This window comes from Gossypium arboreum, chromosome 13, assembly GCF_025698485.1.
Source record: "Gossypium arboreum isolate Shixiya-1 chromosome 13, ASM2569848v2, whole genome shotgun sequence".
NCBI classification, from domain to species: domain Eukaryota; kingdom Viridiplantae; phylum Streptophyta; class Magnoliopsida; order Malvales; family Malvaceae; genus Gossypium; species Gossypium arboreum.
In genome coordinates, this window is record NC_069082.1 from 125502659 (window position 1) to 125527213 (window position 24555).

General features: G+C 31.5%; 2 protein-coding genes and 1 long non-coding RNA gene across 4 annotated transcripts; 2 read left to right on the forward strand and 1 right to left on the reverse strand.

Moving 5' to 3' along the window:
* Positions 1-4148: 4148 nt before the first annotated feature.
* Positions 4149-10694, forward strand: LOC128286475 (uncharacterized). Its single transcript, XR_008277053.1, has 2 exons — positions 4149-4264; positions 10573-10694. It is a non-coding gene; the product is annotated as an uncharacterized LOC128286475 (long non-coding RNA).
* A 229-nt stretch (positions 10695-10923) lies between these two features.
* On the reverse strand, positions 10924-13607 carry LOC108461543 (uncharacterized). The gene is made up of 6 exons (XM_017761411.2): positions 13323-13607; positions 13093-13207; positions 12908-13022; positions 11898-12777; positions 11222-11709; positions 10924-11144 (listed from the first exon to the last, which is right to left on the reverse strand). Exons 1-4 carry the CDS (start codon positions 13421-13423, stop codon positions 12497-12499), a joined length of 612 nt encoding a protein of 203 aa, XP_017616900.1. The 5' UTR covers positions 13424-13607; the 3' UTR covers positions 10924-11144; positions 11222-11709; positions 11898-12496.
* Positions 13608-16737: 3130 nt separating this feature from the next.
* Positions 16738-19933, forward strand: LOC108461615 (uncharacterized). Of its 2 annotated transcripts, XM_017761511.2 has the most exons (6): positions 16741-17501; positions 18145-18298; positions 18512-18726; positions 18815-18988; positions 19505-19590; positions 19680-19933. In XM_017761511.2, coding segments are annotated over exons 1-6 (816 nt in total). In that variant the 5' UTR covers positions 16741-17315; the 3' UTR covers positions 19681-19933. The 2 variants fall into 2 exon arrangements, with proteins under 2 accessions (XP_017616999.1, XP_017617000.1); XM_017761510.2 differs by having other exon boundaries at positions 16738-17501; positions 19505-19933.
* Positions 19934-24555: the final 4622 nt, after the last annotated feature.

Below are 24555 nucleotides of genomic sequence, written 5' to 3' on the forward strand. Positions count from 1 at the left end.
CACGAAGATGTTGGGCATAACCTTAAACACCATTGTAGCAACCCAATTTTGCCCAGCCCACCATAAACAAAAAAAAAACGAAAAATAAATAAAAGTTCATTTACAAAATATGCTAGCCTAAATTACAAACCCAAATATAAACAAAACCCTAAAGGCACAAATAACCCAAAGCCCACAACCTAAACTCATTCATAAAACTAAAAAAGAACCTAGACCCTTTGAGCCGCTGCTCCTTGCCACCTCAGTGGGCATTTTGCCCAAAGACATCCTTGCCCCGAGGTATGCCGTTCTGCCATTGTTTCACTAAAATGGCTAAGGAGCGACTCCCATCACTGCTGTTGACCCCCCAAATACCTGCAAAGAAAAGAAATAGAGAGTAGAAATGACAAAGAAAAAAGAAAAATAAAGGATTTTGTAATATATGGCTATAAAAGCCATAACAATCGCATATAAACTTTATATAAAAAATACGAAGAACAAAAAAAAAATTAAAAAGAAAAATTCTTTTATTTGTTTTTTTATTTCGAAAAAATAATAAATAAAAAGATAAAAAATTATTTTTTTACCTGAGTCGTTTCACCTCCCTCCGTCGTCAGAGGTCTTTCTGACATTGAAAACCCTAGAACCTTTTTGGGTTTGGCCTGAGCTTCAACGGAATAAGGTGTGAAAGGCGCATCGGCTAGGTAAAAGGGCCGAAAGTTTCATTTTTTTTTGGCGAATGGAGGGCTTTGCCATCAGATCTGGCTGAAAAAGCTCGTTTTTATGTAACTCCAGCCACTGGAGGTGACGGTCGCCGATGACTGGTAGCAACGGCGGGCTTTCGAAGGCTCCGTGGCGTGTTTCAGAGAAAAGTGGGAAAGAAGAATTTTAAAAAAAAATCACAGTTGAAATGATTTTTTTTTCTAAAAATTTTAACTTGTATAGGGCTTCGGTATGACGTCGTTTTAACCTGGCTTCTGAAGCCCATGTGATTTTGGATTTTGGATTTTTTTTCTTTTTGGTCTCTCTTGGAACGGTGCATAGGTCTGAGAATAATTTCCCATTTGATCCCTGCTCCTTTTCGTGCGTTTGATTTTGGTCCCTTATTCTGCTTTATTAGTTTATTTATTACAATTTATCCTCTTGATTTCATTTAAATTTCGATTCAATCCTTTATTTATTTAATTTCACCATTTATGAGCTACTTTTTTTTATTATTTTATTACTTCTTTACCTTTTTTATATATTTAAAATTTTATATTGTTTTGTATTTCCTTTTATTTGTGCATTTTTAAACCCATATTGTTATTATTCTTAGTATTATTATTTTTTATCGTTCACGTTAATATTATGTTGATAACTATGACATGATTACCACTATTATTATTGTAAATAGGTTTATTTTTATTATAATTCACAAGCATAACTTCTTTATTTTCTTATTCCGTTTATTTATTTATTTATCATCTTAATATTATTATTTCATTCTCTCTACACTCTACCATTTTACCTTATTTTGCTAATCACTATGCTATCACGTTAAATTCTAGTTATCCAATTTTACACCATGCCTAAATAAATTAAATATATATAATTTAAAAATTTACATTCGTTTTATCTAAAGAATAGAAAATAGTTAAACTGAGGCAATGTTCATTATTTTTGGAATTCGAGGAGTTGTACTTCTTACTTACGGAGTATGGCATCTTCCTAAAACTGAAGTAATTGAATATCCTATTTAAAATAACAAAAAAAAAAGATTTAGGTAACGATCAAATGACGATTATTCTGGTTTTCGAGAATTAGAGGCATCGTGTCCTAACTCACGGGGCATGATCCTTCTTCTCGATTAACTTTGAGTAAGACATTTTCTATTAAATTTAATTGCGTAAAGTCTTAATACAAAAAGGGATCGTGTTTTAAATTTTTAATTCTAGACACTAAGACATTGAGTAATCAACTAGATACCAATTTTGGGCGGCACGATGGTGCTAATCATTCCTTGTGCGTAACCGATTTCTGAACCTATTTCTTGGATTTTGTAGACCAAAAATTATTATTTTAGTAAATTAAACCTTTTATTAAAATAATTTAATTACGAGGTGATCCGATCACACCTTATAAAAATGATTTGTGGTTACTCCATTTTTGTTTTTTAAAATAAAAGTCAATTTTTAAAAAAAAATATTTTGACCGCTTGACGACTCTACTGGGGACAAAATAAGAGAGTTAAGCTGCGAGTTGATTACTTTTTGTCGAAAGTTAATAATTTGGTTTAAGTTAACGATCCCTAAATTGCATTTCATCTTTCATGTTTTGTCTTTGATATCTCGAGTTACATAGCGATCTAGTAGATTTGTTTTATTGGTTTAAGAGTTTCTCTTTGTATGTTTTCACATATATTGCATTGCATAATTGTTCCATTTTACTCTCTTTCAGTGGGAGTGAGAAGATATTCCTTCGTGAGGTATTCACCTTCATATAAGATAGTGGATCACTTTCAGGTACATCCGTACCTATTTTTTCGTGAGATATTCACCTCCGTATAGTCATAGGGAAATTTATTCCCTTGAACCGAACTTGGTCCATATGAGTCTATAATGAGTGAAAATTAATGAATCTGTTGGTTCAAGTACCTTTACTTTAGAACTGAACCACATATAATTAGCTCTAAGAACCTACCTTAGGTAGAACCATACCAAACCTCTAGTGGTCACCCGAATAGATGTTTTATTTATTATTTATTGCTTTATATTCTAGCTTTATATGAAATGTACTGACTTGTTTCGGCTGTGACTCCATTGCATTTTCATCATAGAAAAATTTATTGATTTGCGCTCAGTTGTTAAATAGAAAGCTTGTCATGGAAAAAGAATTTCTTGATAAAGTGGAAGATAATGTGGCCGTACAAATATGGTCCAAGATGACACAACAAGAGGAGGGCGATAGCCTGACGGAGGGATCTATGTCATAACTAGGGGACTTCACTCGTATTAGTGTAACTCAAAATAATCTCCAAGAATTAAAAGAAACATGGGATCAATGGGATGACGAAACTAAGCAATTATTCTACCATGACTATTGTGATTTTCTTTATTTACTCGATGTCAAAGTGGATAAGCGCTTATTTTGAACTCTTGCCCAGTATTAGAATCCTACCTATAACTGCTTTACTTTTGAGAAGATAGACTTGGTGCCTATCGTAGAAGAGTACACAACTTTACCCCGTTGCCCGAGGATCTAAGCTGACAAAGCTTATTTTAGAGCCGTTAACGTCCCGACTTTCTTAAAGAGGCTAATATGCATAACTAAGATGAGCGAGCAATAGGTCGCGGCCCGAATTAAATAAAAGGAAGATAGTAAATGCATCCTTTAGAAAAGTTTTATGGGATTTGATCTTGGCACATCCAGATACGAAGAAAAGTGTCAACGTTTTCGCCTTAAGTATTTACGAGTTGGTCATATTTCCCAAAGCATTAGAACACATATGTAATGACCCGAATTTTACCGTTACTGAAAAAGTGTATTTTTGGGTCTCCGTTTCTGAAAAATGGATTAGTAAATATTTATTAAAAATATTTACGAAATTAATCAAGTGGTCAATTAGAGTTTAATTAAGTGAACTAGCTTAAATTAAGGATAATTGGATAAAATGATTAAATTGAATGAAGTGTGAAAGTTTAATTATAGAATAAAGAAAATTGAAAGGACTAAATAAGTAAATAAGCCAAAAAGAATGCTAAGTATATGGCAAAAATAAAATACAAGTGTAATAAATATAATACACACATTTGTAATACATGTATGTATTTGTTTATTATTTAAGTAAATATTAGTGCATTTATTATTATTAAATTAATATTATATGATAAATAAATAAAAGTAAGACAAATGTGTGGTAATGATTGGGTACAAGTGTATTAATAAAAAAACACATACACTTGTAATGCTTGTATTTAAGTATTAAAAGATATTTATTAATTATAAAATATATTTATTAATTAAATAATTATATTATAAGATTTTATATGATAAATATATTAGATAATGACAAATGTATGGTTATAAATGAATACAAATGTACTAATAATATACACATGAATAAATAAATAATACTTATTATTTAAATAATAAATACATGTGTATATATATAAAAGGAAATAAAGAAAAAAAGAATAGAAATAGAAACAGAATAGGCAAAACGAAAAGCAGGGAAAGAAAGAAAGAAAGGAGAAAAGAAAGAAGAAAGGGAAAATTAAAGGTTTGAAGCTTGAGATTTAAATAGGTATGTCAATTTAGCCCTTTTTACTTAATTTTGATGTTTTAGAAACTTTAGAACAAGGTTTTGATGAAATTAAGTTGATTTATTGTAAGATAGTTGATTATAAGACATTGTTCTTATTGAACAAAAAGATGAATTAAGGGCTAAATTGATAGAAATTCAAGTTAGAAATGAAATAAGGATTGAATTGTAAAGTGATTCATAAGTTTTATGCTTTAAGGACTAAATTGAAAGAATTTTGAAATTATGGTTTTATGATAAAATAGATAATTATGTGTAAGTTTGGTTAAAAATTGAGTAGAAACAAAGTATGAATTAATATAGAAAAGTAAGTGAATTTAGTTAGGATTAAATTGAAATTAAAAGTAGAAAATCAACATTTTGCACTAAGACTATTTTGGACAGCAGCAGTAGTTTAAGTTTAAAAAATCACAAAAAATTGTAGAAATTGAATTAGAGGATGAATAAAATATGGAATTAAATCTTATTGAGTCTAGTTTCTTATGAAAGAAACTATATAAGCAATTGAATTGTAAATTATGAGACATAATAACTTTTGTGAGACAAGGTCAGAATGATTTCGAGTTCCCCTATTCTGACTTTGGAAAATCATAAAAAATTGGATAAAAATAATTAAGGGCTTAAATTTATATGTTTAGAATCCTGAATGAGTCTATTTTCAAGAGAAACAAACGAAGACATCATTCGAATCCTGTACAAGAAGATAATTAATTTTTAGTGAAGAAGTGAACTGTCAGACAGCAGAAAAGGGGAGATTTTAATGAATAAACTGTATTAATTGGCCCAATCAAAAATTATGAAATTTTTATGGTAAGAAGGTATAAGAGTCTAGTTTCAGAAAAATTATAGGATCTTAATTTGGAGTTCTGTAGCTCAAGATAAAAATAATTTAGTGACTATGACACAGATGGACAGCTTGAATATTCACATAAGTAGATAGTGAAAATTATGGATAATGTTACCTACAAGTGTGTTGTTTATACCAAGGATGTGGAATGGAGAGGAGGAGGAGGAAAAATATGTATGAATATTCAGCTAGCACGGCTAATTTGTATGTTTTTGGCTCAAGGACTAAATTGAATAAAAGTAAAACTTTATGGGTAATTTTATAAAAATGTCGAAAATGACTAAATTGAAAGGAATGAATTGTTTTATTATCTGAATTAATATATGCAATGAAATTATCAATTTAAGATTGGGTGAAATTTGGGAAAATGATAAATTACCAATATGCCCCTAAATCTTGGTATTTCTGCAATTTAGTCAGGTAGGTTCGTATATCCTGAATGAGCATTGTAAATATGAAAATTTAAGTATTGTATCATATTTTATATGATATTTTGAATTGAATATATGAAAAGGATGTTACATGAAACATGAAAATGAATATTAAATAATAAAAATTAATTGAAATTATTCTGAAAATCTCGGTAATGCCTCGTATCCTATCCCGGTCTCAGGTACGGGTATGGGGTATTACAACATAGATGATGTAATTTCAGATCTATTTAACTAATTTAACAAAATGGTCACGCCCGTCCCAACAGTTTTGGCTGAAACTTTTAAATTTTTAAGTACGTGCCGAAGAGCAAGTGAATGAAGATTTATCAAGTGTGCACAGCTTTTGTTAGCCTAGTTCCATAGCCACTTTTGGAAGGTAGAAAATGTTTCTTATCGAGTGTCCTCCGAAAACTACTCTCCATTGAAAGAATTTGTGGCTATTCCAAGACAAGACATTTCTGAAGAAAAGTGGATGACAATTCTTTAAAGTCTTCAAGACAAAAACGTTAAATGGAGGGCCCATTAGATTATCCTTGATGAAATTTTGTACCGATGTAGAAATTTCGACTAGGTCCCTCTACTCTGGATATGGGGAGCTTTAGATATATCCCACTACTTGTATTGAAACAGTATAAGTCGGGACAGTTTATACCAGTAACACAAGGGTTGGCTCAATGTGAGTTTGCGTACAAATGTGATAATTACAAAAAGAAGGTCTATGAAATATCGAACGCTTGGAACCAAACTCACAAAACGAAAAGATTTGCAGCATATCCCATTACGACCCCCAAATATGATTGGTGGTGAGGTAAACAAATCAATGAAAAGTCCTTTCATAAAGTCAAGAAAACGTAACATTTTCATTTTGGCTTTTTTAACAAATCCCTTTTTAGAGCATCTTATTAGGTTCGAGTCTCTTGAAATTTCTTTTCCCACTGATAAGCTCTAACCTTTTCTTCTTGGATTTCTTGATGCCATTGTTTTGATGTTTTACCCAATCAGGCAATCCTCATTAACAGACGCAGAATCTTCCTCAGCCTTGTTCTTTCATTTTCTTAATTTCTCAGCTTTTAATTTTTGGATGGTGACATCTAACCTTAGCTGGATCTTTTTTTCTTCCAACCTTTCTATCTTTTTCCCTGGCTCCAAAATATTTTTTTTTAAGTCTTACTTCACAATCTCTAACTCAGATGGGATCACTTGCAACTGTTCTTTTATTGGCCGAGTGTTTTCTTAACTTGATGAAGGGACATTGTCATTGATTCATTTACCCTACCACCAATCATATTCAGGGGTTGTCATGGGATCTGCGGTAAATCTTTTCACAAACTTTTTTTTGTAATTATCACCTTTGTACGTAAACTCACATTGAGCCAACCCTTCCTTGCCGGTATAAACTACTTCGACCTATATTGCCTTAATATAAGTAGAGGGGCATATCCAACAACTCCCCATATCCCGAGTAGAGGAACCCAGTCAAAGTCTCTATATCGATACAAAATTTCATCAGGGATCATCCAATGGGCCATCCATTTAACTTCTTCATCTTGGAGACTCTAAAGAATTACCATCTACTTTTCTTTAGAAATGTTGTCTCGTCTTGGAATAGCCACTAATTCTTTTAATGGAAAGTAGTTTATAGAAAACACTCAATAAGAGACCTTTTTTACCTTCCAAAAGTGGTTATGGAACTAGGCTAACAAGAGTTGTGCAGATCGATAAATCTTCATTCACCTGCTCTTCAACATGCACTTAAAGATCTGAAAGTTTTAGATTGTTGAACGGGTTTAACCCTTTTGTTAAACCGGTCAAATAGATATGAAACTGCATTATCTATTTGTCCTAGTGTTTTGAGGAAGATGACCAACCCATAAATACTTAAAGCAAAGATGTCAACTCTTTTCTTTGTATCCGGATGTGCCAAGATCAAATCCTGCAAACTTTTCCAAGGGATGCATTTACTATCTCCCTTTTTTTTAATCCGGGTTGCGACCCATTACTCGTTCATCCCAGTTATACTTATTAGCCTCTTTAAGAAAGTCAACACGTTGGCAACTCTAGAATAAACTTTGTCGACTTAGATTCTCGGGTAACGTAGTAGAGTTGTGTACTTTTCTACGGTTGGCACCAAGTCTATCTTCTCAAAAGTGAAGCGGCTATAGGCAGGATTCCAATACTGGGTAAGATCTCGGAATAAGCACTTATCAATTTGACATCGAGTAAATAAGGCAAATCACCATTTTCACGGTAGAATAACTACTTGGTTTCATCATCCAATTGGTCTCATATTTTTTTCAACTCTTAAAGATTATTCTGAGTTACATTGATGTAAGCGAAATCTCATAGTTCTAACATATATTCCTTCGTTAGGCTGTCACCCTTCTCTTGTTGTGTCTTCTCAGACCATATTTGTACGATTACATTGTTTTTTTATTTTATCAAGAAATTATTTTTCCATGACAATCTCTTTATTTAACAACTGAACGTAAATCAATAACCTTTTTTATGATGAAAATGTAATGCAATCACAACCAAAACACAACGAAATAAGTTAGTACATTTCATACAACGCTAGAATACAAAGTAAGAAATAATAAATAAAACATCAATTTGGGTAACCACTAGGGGTTTGGTATGCTTATACCTAAGGTAGGTTCTTAGAGCTTATTATATATGGTTCGTTTCTAACGTAAGGGTACCTAAACCGGCAGATTCCTCAATCGTCCCTCATTATAGGCTCATACGGACCGAGTTTGGTTCAAGGGAATACATTTCCCTATGGCTATACGAATGTGAAGACCTCATGGTGACATAAGTATGGATGTGTCCCCAAAGCGATCCACTATCATATATGAAGGTGAATACCTCACGAAGGAATATCTTCTCACTCTTACTTAAAGAGGGTAAAATGGAACGAATGTGCAATGCAGTATATGTGAAAACATACAAAGAGAAACTCTCAAGCCAATAAAATAGATGTACTATATCGCTATGTAACTCGAGATATCAAAGACGAAACATGAAGGATGAAATGCAATTTAGGGATCATTAACTTAAACCAAATTATCAACTTTCAACAAAAAGTAATCAACTTGCAGCTTAACTCTTTTATTTTGTCCCCAGTTGAGTCGCCAAGCTATAAAAACTTTTTTTTTTGGAAATCGACTTTTATTTTAAAAAACGAAAAATGGAGTCACCACAAATCATTTTTATGAGGTGTGATCGGATTACCTCGTAATTAAATCATTTTAATAAAAGGTTTAATTTACTAAAATTATAATTTTTGGTCTACAAAATTCAAGAAATAGATTCAGAAGTCGGTTACGCATGAGGAATGATTAGCACCATCGTGTCGCCCAAAATTGGTATCTAGTTGATTATTCAATATCTTAGTGTCTAGAATTGAAAATTTGAAGAGAATTTAAAACAGAATCCCTTTTTGTATTAAGGCATTACTCAACTAAATTAAATTTAATAGAAAATGCCTTATTCTGAGTTAATCAAGAATAAGAATAATCGCCATTTGATCATTACCTAAATCTTGTTTTTTTTCTTATTTTAAATAGGATATTTTATTTATTCAGTTTTAGAAAGATGCCATACTCTGTAAGTTAGGAGCACAACTCCCCGAATTCCAAAAATAATGAACATTGCCTCGGTTTTAAGTATTTTCTATTTGTTAGATAACGAAGGTAAATTTTTAAATTATATATATTTAATTTATTTAGGCATGGTGTAAAAACGGATAAATAGATTTTAACATGATAGCATAGTGATTAGCAAAATAAGGTAAAATGGTAGAATGTAAAGAGAATGAAATAATAATATCAAAATGATAAATAAATAAATAAATGAATAAGAAAATAAAGAAGTTATGCTCGTGAATTATAATAAGCAACTATAACGATAATAAAATACACCTATTTATAATAATAATAGCAAGAATCATGTCATGGTTATCATCATAATATTAACATGAACGATAAAAATAATAATAACAATACGAGAAAAAATGCACAAATAAAAGGAAATATAAACAATATAAATTTTTAAATATATAAAAAAAAGTAAAGAAGTAATAAACAAATAATAATAAAAAACAAAAACAGAACGCACGAAAAAGAGTAGGGATCAAGGGAAATTATTCCCAGACCCTTTAAACGCACCGTTCCAAGAGGGACCAAAACAAAAAAAAATCCAAAATCACATGGTATAAACTTTAAGAAGGAAAAAAAAGCAAGATTGGATTGAAAAGTAATTAAAAATGGGAAGGACTAAGTAAATAAATAAATCCCCCATATAAAAACACGAGGATCTTGTGCGGTTCGAGTCAAGTAATCGGGTCCCGCTTCAAAACGACATCGTTTTGGGGTTTCTGAAGTCAAGCCAAAATGACGTTGTACCAAGGCCCTATATAAGTTAAAATTTTCAAAAAAAAAAACATTTCTACTGTGTTTTTTTAAAAAAATTCTTTCCCATTTTTTCTCTGAAACACGCCCTAAGGTCTGGCCATAGAGCCGTTGGAAGCACGCCATGGCCATCGGTCGTCTCCGGTGGCTGGAGTTACACAAAAATAAGCCTTTTCAGCCCCTTTTCAACCAAATCTGAAGGCAAAGCCCTCTGTTCGCAAAAAAAAAGAGGAAACTTTCAGCCCTTTTACCTAGCCGACGTGCCTTTTACACCTTATTTCATTAAAGCCCAAGCCAAACCCTAAAAAGGTTTTAGGGTTTTCGATGTCGAAGAAGACCTTCAACAATGGAGGGAGGTGAAACGACTCAAGTAAAAAAATGATTTGTTATCTTTTCATTTATTATTTTTTCGAAATAAAAAACAAAAATAAAAAAATCATCTTTGTTTTTCTTTTTAGTTTTTTTTTTTGTTCTTCGTATTTTCTGTGTAAAGTTTACATGCCATTGTTATGGCTTTTATAGCCATATATTACAAAATCCTTTATTTTTCTTTTTTCTCTGTCATTTATGCTTTTTGCTGTTTCTCTCTTTTCTTTGCAGGTATTTGGAAGGTCAACAGCGACGATGGGAGTTGATCCTTAGCCATTTCGATGAAACAATGGCAAAGTGACATACCTCGGGGTGCGGGTGTCTTCGGGCGAAGTACCTGCTGACGTGGCAAGGAGCGGCAGTTCAAAGGGTCTAGGGTTTTTTTTAGTTTTCTGAAAGAGTTTAGGTTGTGGGCTTTGAGTTATTTGGGCATTTAGGGTTTTATTTATATTTGGGCTAGCATATCTTGTAAATGGACTTTTATTTATTTTTGATTTTTAATTTTTTTATTTATTTATGGTGGGCAGGGCAAAACTGAGTTGAAACCCTAAACACTAAACCTTAAATACCATCATGTTAAGGTTATTTAACTAAAAAAAATACAATGCTTAATCTAAGTGCCATACAATTATAACAGTCAATGTTTGTTCGAAACTAAGAGGCGGTGGTGACAGTGTAATAAGGTGAAGTGAAAACTGGGATTCACACTAAGGAACGAGATGGCTTACCAACAAGAAGTTTAATGCTTGGTGGAGTCACCCCACCACAGATATCATGGGAAGAATTGGATTCAGACTCAGACTCTGCCCAGGTTTGAGATGAATCACCAAAAAATTTTAAGTTTACAAGTTAAAAAATGGAAAAAGGAGTTGTGACGTACCTTAGCTGAGAAAGTAATGTCAACTACCACCAATTACAGCCTCAGATTCCAAGAGTTCGATGAACATGGATGAATGGTGCTTAGTTAACATTTCTCTTGTCCTGAAAATCAGGACCCAAAATTAAGTAAATCCTCGAAACAAGTATCCATCTTCAGGGCTTAAGGGACTCTTCGTCATCCTTGGGATAATAACTGAGCCATTCTTCTTGCAAGCCACTCCATCATAGATTGATTCTTCTTGCGTGTGTCAGTACCACCTGAAAACTTATAAGTGCTAACAAGGTCGTTCCCGAGAAACCATGTTATGCCAAGTCATCTAATCTCGGACGTGTATGAAACCACAAAGCTACACAGGAGACCATTAGCTCCCATCTGTTTCATATATCCTGCACCTGTATCCGGTCTCCTTGCTACAAATTACATCCGTTTCTTACAACACACAGATGCCTCTTGCCATCCCGATCTACAAGTGATTTAGCAAAACTTATCTGCATCACAGAATTGACAAAATGTAATGGAACCTAATGCCAAGAAATAAAAAGTGACCTCCTTTGGCTAAAAAAACAAACATTCATGTTAACTATTATTTATTAAAACATTTAAGTAATGAGATGTGTCATGAAAATTAAATCAAGTTGACGGGCGAACTACAACACGAACCTATTTGTCTACATACCTGCTCATTTCTTCAATTATTAGACGAAGGCCCTGGTTGGTAGAAAAAAAATTTATCTTCCGAATCACTTCGAAATATTGCCTTCCTCTTTCCCACTGTTGCCCCTAAATTGTTGCTTTCACTTTCTATAAACAACTTTCAAGAAATTGGTTCAAAATGGCCATTAACAGTCCCCTCGAGGGAAAAACAGGACTCTTTACTCTTTTGTTAGAAAACCTCATTAACTTTGCCCCTATCACAAGGGCTACTTTGACCAACATCTCCGGTTTCAAATATTGAATCCTTTTCTACTTGTACACAAGGGTCAGAAAATAGACCCAACCGTAAGGACAAATCACACTCTTCCAGAAATGATTTCTCATTAGTGCGCTTGATATCTTGCAGTTTGTCTCCCTTACCACTAATATCCGAAGAGGAAAAGAGATTCTGTGAGGAACCATTTACCCCTAGCTCAGCGAGTGATGTACCAATAGGGCTCCCAACAAATATGGTATCAGACATTATATTTTCACGAACTGGAGAACCCGTCAGGGGCTAAGTGTTTTGATGGTGAATTCCATGATAAAGGGGATAACTTGACCAATCGGAGGTCTTAGTTTCTATCCTCGTCGACCGGTCACAGTCATATGGACAATTTCAGAGAGAAAATGACTCCAACTATGGTTAGTTTGTGAAACTGAAATGTTGGAATTCACATCAGTGGCTATTCTTACAGATTGAACTGGCGGAAACCGAGGACAACATTCCTCACTACCTTCATCGAAAATCCTAGGAGCCAAAGAAACATGTTCGGGAGCTCTCGGCGTAAGGTAAGTCCTAGGATTACAATGTTGTTGGCTCCTCGAATATCTCACTAGATAGCACCCCAGATTAAGTACAGCTAAAACAACATATATACACACATTACAATCTCTCCGTCCAAATTGTTCTTGAAACTACTCTCGAATTGAAATTTTCATAAAGCTTTTAAGCTAGAGTGTATAAATGAGAAGAAAAAAAAAACAATGTACCTTCAACACAAGATGGCAAAAGCTCTCCTGTTTTAGTACTCTTATCTCTACGGATAATCGTGTCGATGGCATCATTAACTCGGTCCCATAACGTTTCAGGGTTCATATATTCATTCTAAAAAGCGATAATTTTATTTTTTTTTAAATCCAGAAAAGTAAATTCAAAATTAAGAGCAGAAAATAACCTCAGAATTGGCTTTGGAATACATAATCTCCTCAGCTTTAACGATGACAATAAGTATTTTATCTCGCCATTCCTTGTTCTTTTTAGTAGCTGAGCTATGGGTTTGAATAGCAAGCCTAAAATCAAACACATGGTGTGCAAAGGAATTAAAAACCCAAAATAGATAAACAAGAAAAGGTGCAGAAAATGTAAGGAAATTGATGAAAATGAAAGAAGAAAAAGACCAGAAACCTTAAAATCTGCTGAACCATGGAACCTCTTATGAGTTGATGTGTTTCGCTATGCCAAGCTCTTCTTACACACTCGTAAGGTCTAGGACCTGGCTTTTGCATCTTTTTCTGTACTTCTTTAATGGAGAAACACGAAGAAAAAAAAGTAGAGTTGTATGAAGAGATAGAGAACAAGGGGAGGGGTAGATGTACGAGGTTTTAACAGTGAGAGAGTGCTGTGTTACATGAGGAGGTTGATTTATGATGTGATTTGTACTTTTTCCCTTCTTTTTCACTTCTCACTTTGCAATCCAACCAGTTGGGTTTGTTGAATCGGTTCGGTTGGACTCGAATTGATATATCGGTCTAAACATAAGAATTGAATTGATATTTTAAGTTAATTATTCGAAACCGGTAAAAAGTTAAAAATTGAAAAAAAAACTGGTCTTGTTTTATAATTTTATAATTATTTATTTAATTATTGTTAAATTTGAAACTAAATGTCAGTTTTTATTTAAGTCATTAACCTATTAAGATCGTTGTTATATAGCCGTCCCTATTCGCACCGGCTACACAGACTGGAAGCTCTCATTTCCTTTCTCATCTATAGTTCAAATTTTTTTTCAAAAATAATTTTTAACGTCGTGAATCTATTAACCAAAATCCAAACAACTTTCTTTTTTATTTTATCTTCGACACTGATTCTCAAACTAACTTGGATCTAATGTATGTTTTTCTACTCATCGATGGGTACTGATCTACCATACTAATCATCGAATCGTCACTTGGAGTTCGCTACAACAACTTAAAATAAAGACATTAGAATAGTTTAGTGACTTAAGTGAAAACTTTCAAATAGGTCAATAACCATCTTGTAACTTTTTGAAGAGTGACCAAAACACAAACTTACTAATAGTTTAGTGACATTTTGTGGAATTTACCCTTAAATCTATTAGGTCACATTTTGATTAATCACATACCATTCATAAGTTGTAAATTGAGTCCTTATTCTCCAATTTTTATCATTTTTAATTCTTTCACTTTTCGAATTTTGAAATTTTAATTTTGGCTCATAAATCAAAACAATAATCGTTAAATTCGTTAACTAAAATAAAATGATTTTCTTTAAGTATTACATGGAAGTAGAAAGCTAATATGATATACAATCTGGTAATATATTTGTTGCATAAGATTTCAGAAATAACATAATTTAACAAACTATTATCAGAAATTTCAAATTTTGAAAAGTAGAAAGACTAAAATGATCAAATCAAGGTATATGAACTTAATTCGCAACCTACTCATAGTACTTTGATTAATAGCATAATTTGACCAATAATTTATTTATTATCAACATTTGTGGGTCGAGTAGTAAGAAACTCAATACCCCTTAAGCAAAGTTTCGAATTCAAGTCTTACTAATGAAGAATTTTGCCCTTATTTAAGAGTCAAGTGATGAAAAGTTAGATGCCCTTTAAATTTTAACATCATCTAAATAAAATTATAAAAATAGTTAAAACATTATGTTAAGTTTATAAAAGTTTGAAAAATAATTAAAATATATAAAATTAAAAGAGAGATATAATACCATTTTATGTTTTTATATTACATATACAAATAATATATTTATTGAATATAAAATAAATTAATATATTAATTTTTAAATGCGTATAACGAATCAAAATTAATGTTTCATGTATACATTTGAATTATAATCAAAATTTCATGTATATAATTACACCAAATCAAAGTTTATGTATAGTTCTAATATTTATCCATTTACATTAATATAAAACACACAAAAAATAAATTATTGGATTTTATGGTGCAAAAGACGAAATTAAAGTTTTTGTAGAATTTTTATTAAAATAATATAAAAATAATATAAAAACAGGAAATGAAGCAATTTACCCATTTAAAGTTTGGTGTCACGACACTGTTAGGTAGCACCTTAAAACCTTTTTTTTCAACTGTCAATCAAAACGAAAAATTTACATATCAAGTCCCTTAATATTTTAGGTCATCACATTTTATTCTACTGCTGCCAATTTGTCAGGCAGCATTGTCAGAACACTATAACAAATACCTATTTTCATAATTAATCTGTTTTTCATAATTAATTATTATTTTTATATTATTTGAATAAAAAACCATTAAAAAATCTACATAAATATTTTAATTACTTTCTATTGTATAATCATAAAAAATTGTCATGTGAAGGGAAGTTGTCTAAAGATGAAAATTTTGAGTTATTATATATATAAAAAAGAGTTGGGGGGTTGGACGTGAAAAGGAAAAGTGTTGGGTTTTTTTAAGTAATATAAAAAGTAAAGTATTGAAATAATTGGCACATCAATTTTCCAAAGTCCTTTAAATAAATAAAATTGACTTTCTATCCTCCTCCTTTCATACTCAATCTTCTCTTCCGTTGCTTTAATAAGATATTTGGTTAGTTACAATTAAAATTGAAATCGAGTTAGGTTTAATGGGCTAAAATTTTTGTAGTGTTTGTTTTTTATTTTACACTAAGAAGACTTTAATTCGAAACTTTATTTTAAAAAATTAAACTTTTTATTACTCAGAACAACAAACTTAGATAATATCATATAAACACTTATTTTATCTTTTAATTTCATTATCATAATAATCATATTTGCAACGAGACACTGGAAGACAAAGACTACCTATTTAGAACCTATTCATTCTCCATGGCAATCTGGTTAGCCATTCCATGGGTCATACGGGTGGACATGCAAGCTTTAATAGACATCCATGCATGGATAACCACCTGGATACAAGAGTACCCCAACGCAGTGCCAGAACACAAACTAGCAATTCATGACTGGATCCTCACAATTTGGCAGATATGGAAACACATGAATGCAATCTCTTTTCTGGTTCCAATCCGGAAACTAGCATCGAAATTTCAGTATCACTATTACTCAGAAGCCACAACACCCTCTGATCTAATGCTCGACCCTTCTCTACCCTAATAAATACACTGTTCACAATCATAATATCCCTAATGTACAACTGTGACACATCAACGTACGATGCAGTGATCACAATTGAAGAATACATAAATCTCCAAAAGAAATTGCTTTTAGCCCACTCGATCTTACAAAAACTACATCGGTTATGAATACATCACACTTGCATTCTACACCACACCCAGAAATGGCAGCCAATCTTTGATGGCCAAGTTTAGATCCATTGGAAACTTTAGCCCATCCTCACAGACATCAAGGCGATACACGCAACCACACATCTCACTCATGAGCAGAGACACCATCCACTCACTCATACAGTGCACAGAGTAGCACGACGTGTGACAACATAGCAATTTTTCAAGGATTGGGCACCATAAGATTAAATCGATTGATAAAATTGATTGAATAAAAATTTAAATCGAAACAAAATAAGTGAAACAATTTTTTTTATATATTTTTTAATAATTTATTCATCGGATGGAACAAAGGAAGAATGAATATGATCTAACCGATTCACGGGAATCTAAAATTTGGTACATCCATCGAAGTCCTCGAATAGCGAAGTGGATGTAAAACACGTGTCAAATTTCAATTCGTAACAACGGACGTGCGTAAAATTCTAAGTGGTGGATTCTCCAATGTCCAATCATCGGCGTTAACCCTCCACCCCCCTTTTCTTTTTCTAATTTAATTTTATTTTCTCGCCATTTTTGCCTGCTCTAGCCAAGAAAATCAAATTGTTCAATTTCCTGAAATGCTTCAAGAACACCACCACCACCACCATCAACTCCTTTCTATCCAATTTCGATCAATAGGGAGAAACAAAAAGAAATCTTAATCTTCTAAAATTATTTTCATTCCTTTTCTTTTTAAGATTCGAGATCGATCGATTGAATCGGAGTTCTTTTTAGTTTTTTTTTTTTAGATTTGAATTTGTATATAAATTTAAAAGGTAGGAGGGGATTGGAGAGGGGAGAACAAAAATTAAAAAGAAGGGCCAAAAGAGCAGGCAATTTGGCTGAAACATGTCTGCAATAGTTTCAGGGAAGAGATCTTTCTTTGAGGAATTGAGTTCGACACCTCCTGCTTCTAAGAGAATCCGTTGCTCTTCTCGGTTTACTTCTTCTTTCTCTCCTTCTTCTTCGCCGCCGTCGCCTCCGTCGTTTTTGATCGATCAATTGATTTCTATTTTTCCTCACATGGATAAGCAGGTACTTTTGCCTTCCTTTAAAATGCATATATCATGAAATGGAAAATTATTATAATTTTTATTTATTAGAGATTTCCTTTTTGTTTTGTTTTTTCGTTAGTTTATTGTGATAAAACTTTGAAAGCAATAACATATTGTACTTTTTTATGGTGAAAGAGTTTGGAGCTAGAATCGGAATCTAGTAAAATTTGCGATTTTTCTTGTGAATTTTCTTAATTAATTGATCCAATTCCAGGTTCTAAAATTAAATTTCATGTTATATTTATTTTAGGTAAATGATTTCAAAAAATATCATAATCTTGTATGAATGAAAAATTTAATCCTATAATGGAAAATGAAACTGAGTTATTTTATGTTTGAACAGATGAATTTGAAGATTTGGATTTCATTTATATATAAATTGTGCAAAAATATGCATAAATTATGTATAAGTCAGTTGAAATTCAATGATTATATATTTGAAAATTTTAAATATATCGATTTCAAATTCACTACTAAATAAGCATTTGAGAAATAACTATATTTATATTGTTGTGTGATACTACTTACACTACTTTCTATATCCACATCCAAGTTCCCAAATACTACTTTAAGAAACTGTATTGAAAACAGATGATTTGATGAAATAATCTATCAATTTTTAGGTCCTTGAGAGAGCACTTGAAGAATGTGGAGATGATCTGGATTCAGCCATTAGAAGCTTGAATGAGCTTTGTTTAGGATCTGCCGATAGAAATGCAGCTGCTGCTGATAAAACTGGTGTCGAGTTAGAAGGAAATGTTCAAATTCAAACCCAATGTATGAATGGAAAACCCTTTTGATTCAATCTTTAGACCCCTTTTTTGTGACTATGAAGCAAAGGAGGTTTAGCAAATTTTAAATTTTTTGCCAATATATCTTATTATACGATCATAAACATGTTTAATGTTCGGAACAAACTCATTTAACTAACTACGGAACTAATGGAGCATTGATAGTTGCTTGGCGAGAATAACATTGTTCTGTTTGTAGGTATAACAGCTAATGGAGATGTTCCAACAAAGGAACAAACATCTCCAGAAGCCTTCTCAATGGATGGTTCAGATTGGGTGGAGCTTTTTGTTAGAGAAATGTTGAATGCTTCCAACATCGATGATGCCAGAGCTCGTGCTTCTAGAGCACTGGAGGTTTTCGAGAAGTCCATCCATGCTCGTGCTGGAGCAGAGGTGGCCCAAAACGTTCACCAGGTTGGTGCTTATCATGGCTGTTACAGTTGCTATTGGTTATGTAATATACGGATTAAATTGCACAAATTGCTACTTTTGTTGTTTGTAGGAAAATATGATGCTGAAAGAACAACTGGAAACACTAATTCAGGAAAATACTATTCTCAAGCGAGCTGTTGCTGTTCAACATGAGCGCCAGAAAGAATATGAAAATCAAAGTCAAGAATTACAGCATCTGAAGCAAGTAATATCTCAATATCAGGAGCAGTTGAGAACCCTTGAGGTTTGGCTTCATACACCGGAAGCATATATGCATACTATGTTACTCAATTATCAGTTGGAGTGTTGGATACGGATATGTGTTAGATACAAGCATGCTTAATTTTGAGTCTTCGGAAGGTCATATCCTTAGGGTTAATGTATTATTTGGGGTTTGAATTTGCAGGTGTTCCCACAATAGGGTTTGAACTTTTTTTTTTGGTCTAAATTAGTCCTTGATTTTCCCTTAAAAAATAATTCAGACTCCAATGTGATAACAATTGTCAAATTCAGGACTAACTCGGGAAAAAAAAGTTCAAACCCTAATTTGGGAACAATTACCTAGCTCAAAGATTAACCTGAACAAAAAACATAAACGATCAAAGTGGGAACAATTACTAAGTTTAGGCCAAAAAATGGATTAACCCCATATTCTTATAATCAATCTTCACATATGCATCATATACACAAGTATTAGACACAAATACTTTAGATCTTTCGGTAATCTGATGAAAATTGTTTGATCATCCTCTCCTAACAGATAAACAACTATGCATTGACAATGCACTTGAAGCAAGCACAGCAAAGTAGTAACATCCCAGGGCGTTTCAACCCTGATGTTTTCTAGTAAGTGTTTTTGCTGATAACTTTGTGTGAAATCTGTGCTTCAATCTTTAGCTATTTTAATTTTAAAGTTTGTATTGTTCTCTTTGCAGAATGGTATAGGTTGCAGTTTAAACATATGCCTTCGATTTTTTTATAAACAAAAAAAAAAAAAATACATGAATGGTAGTTTATTTTCCCAATTATATACTTGAAGTGGATATTTGATAGTGAAAAACATTTGTAGGCTTTATATCCATGGAGTTCAACCTTTATATGTGTTTTTTTTTTGTCACAACCTTTTATTTGTGTTACACATACATTCAATGAATTAAAAATTAGATCAGATTCCATTTGGTTCTAAAAACTGAATCAATGATTGTAGGTTTTGATCATACTTATTCTTTTTAACACAGTACCTGTAATTATTCATAGTTTCTTCCCAACCCATAAATAGGAGATAATGCACTTTAATGCACTCGAGCCCTCGTCTTCCTGCATTGGCGACAATGCTCATGTCATTTGAGTTAAGAATTAATCCGACCTAATGATACGGGGACTTATAAAATAATTTTAATAAAAATTTGAATTTTTTATTTTTTATTTTTAGTTTTATACTCTCTTTTTACCACATTGATTGGTTTTCTATCTGTTCATTAGCTTTCACATCTTTTATATGTATCAAATATTGATTTTCAATTTTTTATATCTGTTCAACTGATGGGTTTAATCCAATTTTTTATATATACAATGCAAATGTAAACCGGTAGGCATTTGCCCAAAAATAGAAAATTGCATTTCAATCCCTTTAAAATTATTAAATTATAATTTTATATATGATAAATTTGTACTTTGATCTCCAAAATAGAAGAAAAAATGTTTAGCTCTTTTTAAAAATGATGAAATCATAAATTAATATATAATAAAATTATATTTTTGGCATTTTAAAATTTATAATTTAATTTCGATCCCAATGATTTTTTTTAAATTCGAACATGTGTATCTATATATGGTATAGAAGATATAACTTAAAGTTTGCATTTTGGGTTCATGATCATGCTATCAAGTTTAGGGTGATAATCGAGTTAAACTGAAGTGAACTTATCATGAAAATCGTGCTTGAAACTAATTAAGCTCAAGCTACATCAAATTTATTTTAAAGTATTTTTAGTTCAAGATAATAATTGTCCAAATAGAATTTTTATCTATTGAAAAATAAATTCCATCCTCAAACTCAGTTTTTTGTGATTAACCTCAAATTTAAATTTGTATTTTTTTTCAATATGGATTGTTGAAGGTATTGTGCTTCTAAACAAAAAAATTAATATTTTGTATTTTCGAATTCCGATTCAAAACAATTGATATAGACTTAAGCTCAAATAAACATAAATCATTCATCGAGCAAATTTAGGTCATCAGATAAACAACTTACATACACAATGGGCACACAATGCGCAGACCATGGAGGCGTTTTAAGGAGTTTCCCTCGCAAGATCACCTATGCTCTCTCTCAAAAGCATCCTCTTCTTTTACTGTGCTAAAAACTTTTATTAGCTTTCTCTTTATCAAAGCTCAGAAAAACAAATGAGAGATCTAATAATTCTATGTATGTGGGAGAGCCAAACACCAAAATCATTAGATTAGGCATCTACCCAATCAACCCCGAGGCAAAGAATAAAAAGCATGTAAATTTGCACGATAATAGCAAATAGGCGAAAGGCTCTTTTAGACGGGTATTTATTTTTAGTGTGGTGTATTTTGTTTTCTTTTTATCTTATATTACAGTATCGTTACAGTATCTAATCTCACTGTCACAGTTATTTTTACGCTAACCGCAAGTAAACGCACCGTAACTGGTTTTGATAAGTGGTGTTGGCTAGTGGTAAACACTTGGTCGGGGTCGCAACGAAGGGGGAAGAGGAAAAGGGTTTTTCTTTGCTGGAATGTGAAGAGGAGAAAGATTGGAAAATGTCTTGCCGAAAAAAAAGGGTAAGACATTTTCCTAAAAAAAGCCCTCATTTTCTCATGGTTTAGAGAATGATTTACATTGGGATTTCATTTTCTACCAAACAAACATAAGAAAACAATGAAAATATTTTCCATAAAACCTTTTACAGATAAACAAACGGACCCTAAGTATTAAAAGGTGCTTCGAAGTTTTAAACTCCAATGCCCTTCTTTCTACCAATCTACTTGCAAGTAATTTAGTTCGTGTTGTCAAAGAAGAATTTGTAATATTTAAGTTCCTAATCAATTAAATCAATTTGATTTGATTTTTTTAATAAAATATAAATTTAAAAATCATAATAAAAACAATGGGAAGTTGAATGATTGTATAATTTTCTATTTCCACTTGCTTTCACTGTAAAAGGGACATGTGTTGTCATTTAATTGGGTAATATGTCACATCAACATTTCGTTAGTGTATAAAGGAAGATTTTGATGGGAGTGACTAGTTTGAACAATTATTTTATTTAAAGTGAAAATAATCAAAATATCATATTTTAGAGTAATTTTAGATGTAATTTACCATTAATATAAACATTTTAAAAATATAGCAAAATATAAACATTTTGAAAAACAAAAGGTATTGTCAATTGAGGTTTAGTTTGATTGGTATGAGTATTGTTGCTAATGCAAGAGGACGTGAGTTTGAGTGTACTGAAGTATATTATTTTTTATTTATCAATTAGGGCTATGGGTAATTCTAGATATTATCTCAAAAAGAGCAGATTTGATCAGAATTAAAAATATTTTTTTTATGATTAGATACATTTTTCAAAGTTCATAAATGTTTCTTTTAACAAAATTACTTAATCTGAATTATTAACATTTGTTAACCATTCCACATCCTTCTGGTACTGAAGATGAAGAAGAATTCATTAATATTGGTCGATATATGTTCCCGTTAATATAGAAGCGGGGTTAAGATATATTATTAGTTACTATATTTATCAAGAATTTAAGATGTATTTTATGTATTTTTTTTTATCAAATGAACTTTAATTCAAAAAGAGGATTGCAAACAACAAAGGAGAGGCATAATCACTACAAGGCAATTTGAAATGATAGAGTACAAACCATACAAAAACAAAACTAGACTCAAATGGTTTGGAAGTTGAAACCCGAATTTGGGAAGTGAGCAAACTTTACTTGAACTAGGCCGTCATTGCCAATAAAGAGAAGCAAGTACGGAAACCCTCACCTGTCAACGTTCAACTATCAAGGTGAAGGAGCCACCATGATACATAGTGCCCCTTTGTGCTCTCACCTCAATTGTAATAATCACACCTCACCTAAGTTCAGACGGTAAAATTATCTCTAAATACCTTTAAAAGTGCTGATTATAATTTTTGTCAAAATTTATCAATTTAACATGTTTATTTTTATCAATAGTATAAATTATCATATGATGACAGTTTAATTAACATGTCAAGTTAACAAAATGTTAACGAAAAATACTAAGAATGCTTATTATTGGGTTAAGATTTTAAATGAGAAAATTAAGATAATTCTTTTTAACTTTTTAGTATAAATATTAAGAGTAGATTTGGATAGGCGATTAGGTTTGATACGATACATTTAGTTTACTTTTTATCTTACACTATAGAATCGTTATAGTATATAATTATCTTACACTATAAAATCGTTATAATATATAATCTCACCACTATTATTATTTTTACACTAATTATAAATAAATAATTTAAACTCACTCTAATATTTTTTTATCCAAACCCACTCTAAATTTAAAACGGTGGCTTAAGTATAGAGAATAACAACAGTGGATTCGCAACATTTAATGGCCCGAAAATGCAGTCAAGAAACAGTTTTGATAATAGTGACTTGACTTGATATGGCCATGGTACATTTTCTGACTTACCCCACCACTGAATTGTATTTCCTTCTTTAATGAGAACGCCACCCCACAAAAATTTTAATAATTACTTTATTCAACCTCCTAACTTTGTAAAAAAAAACATATTTTTAAAAAAATTAAAATTAAATTATAACTTTTACAATAATAAAAATACTATTTTATCATTTTAATAATCTATATCTTTATTATTTTAAAGGATTAAATTAAATTTTTATTAATTTTAAGAGATGTCAAAATGTAATTTTACTTTTACTCATTTAAAATGAAAAACTTCTATTTTAAGAAGGGTCGGGTCCTTGCCAGCCCTTAGCTACGCCTCTACTCCTATTATAGATAATAGGGATTAATTTCAAAAGTATACATGAATTTTGTTCTAATATGCAATTTTATATAAAAACTTTAATTTTGTGCACTTTTATATATGAAATTTTGATATTTCATAGATAAATAATTATATTTACCCAATATAAACATAAATTGATGTATTTTTTCTTTAAATGTTTATGATTGAATCAAAATTAAAGTTTCATGTATACATTTGAATCACAATCAAAGTTCTTGTAAAATTTTGAGATTTATATCTAGATAAAATAATGGAGTCACTAACAACTATTGGCTGTATTTTTATTTTTTTTGTACAATGATGATTCGAACTTTAGTTATTCTTGGGGGAAGGTGAACATCTGACCAATAAGCTACAATTGTTGGGTCTAACGGTAAGGTATATTATATTTCTAAGAGAAGGAATTGAGTTCGAACATTAAAGACAACATTATTGGGAGAAGTAGCTACGAACCTTGAAAGGATTAATTTTTATGAATCGTAAAACAAACATGAAAATCTCAAAATTATCTGATTTTCGAATACATTATAAATTGGGAGAGGGGATTACATCTATAAGATTTGAACTTTGAACCATTCGATGCGAAACAAGGAAATTAACCACTAAACCTTAAACCCCGGTAATATTATGATTTAATTGTAAGATTGGAGTCTTAAACCTCAATAGTTTAATTTATGTGAGTTCTTTCTAGATTTGATTTCATTTTAAATCTCATACCTATTATTGTGGGCTTTGTCTAGATATATTTCAATTTTTTCGGAACGTT

What these genes read in the sequence shown, in the direction of transcription:
- LOC108461543 (XM_017761411.2), bottom strand. Translation starts at nt 13,423, where the DNA reads ATGCAAAAGCCAGGTCCTAGACCTTACGAGTGTGTAAGAAGAGCTTGG. An exon ending in ATGGTTCAGCAGATTTTAAG is followed by an intron (nt 13,208 to 13,322) that starts GTTTCTGGTCTT and finishes GTTTGATTTTAG; the next exon opens with GCTTGCTATTCAAACCCATA. An exon ending in TTTGCCATCTTGTGTTGAAG is followed by an intron (nt 12,778 to 12,907) that starts GTACATTGTTTT and finishes ATGTTGTTTTAG; the next exon opens with CTGTACTTAATCTGGGGTGC.
- LOC108461615 (XM_017761510.2), top strand. Translation starts at nt 17,316, where the DNA reads ATGTCTGCAATAGTTTCAGGGAAGAGATCTTTCTTTGAGGAATTGAGT. An exon ending in TTCCTCACATGGATAAGCAG is followed by an intron (nt 17,502 to 18,144) that starts GTACTTTTGCCT and finishes ATCAATTTTTAG; the next exon opens with GTCCTTGAGAGAGCACTTGA. An exon ending in AGCAGTTGAGAACCCTTGAG is followed by an intron (nt 18,989 to 19,504) that starts GTTTGGCTTCAT and finishes CTCTCCTAACAG; the next exon opens with ATAAACAACTATGCATTGAC.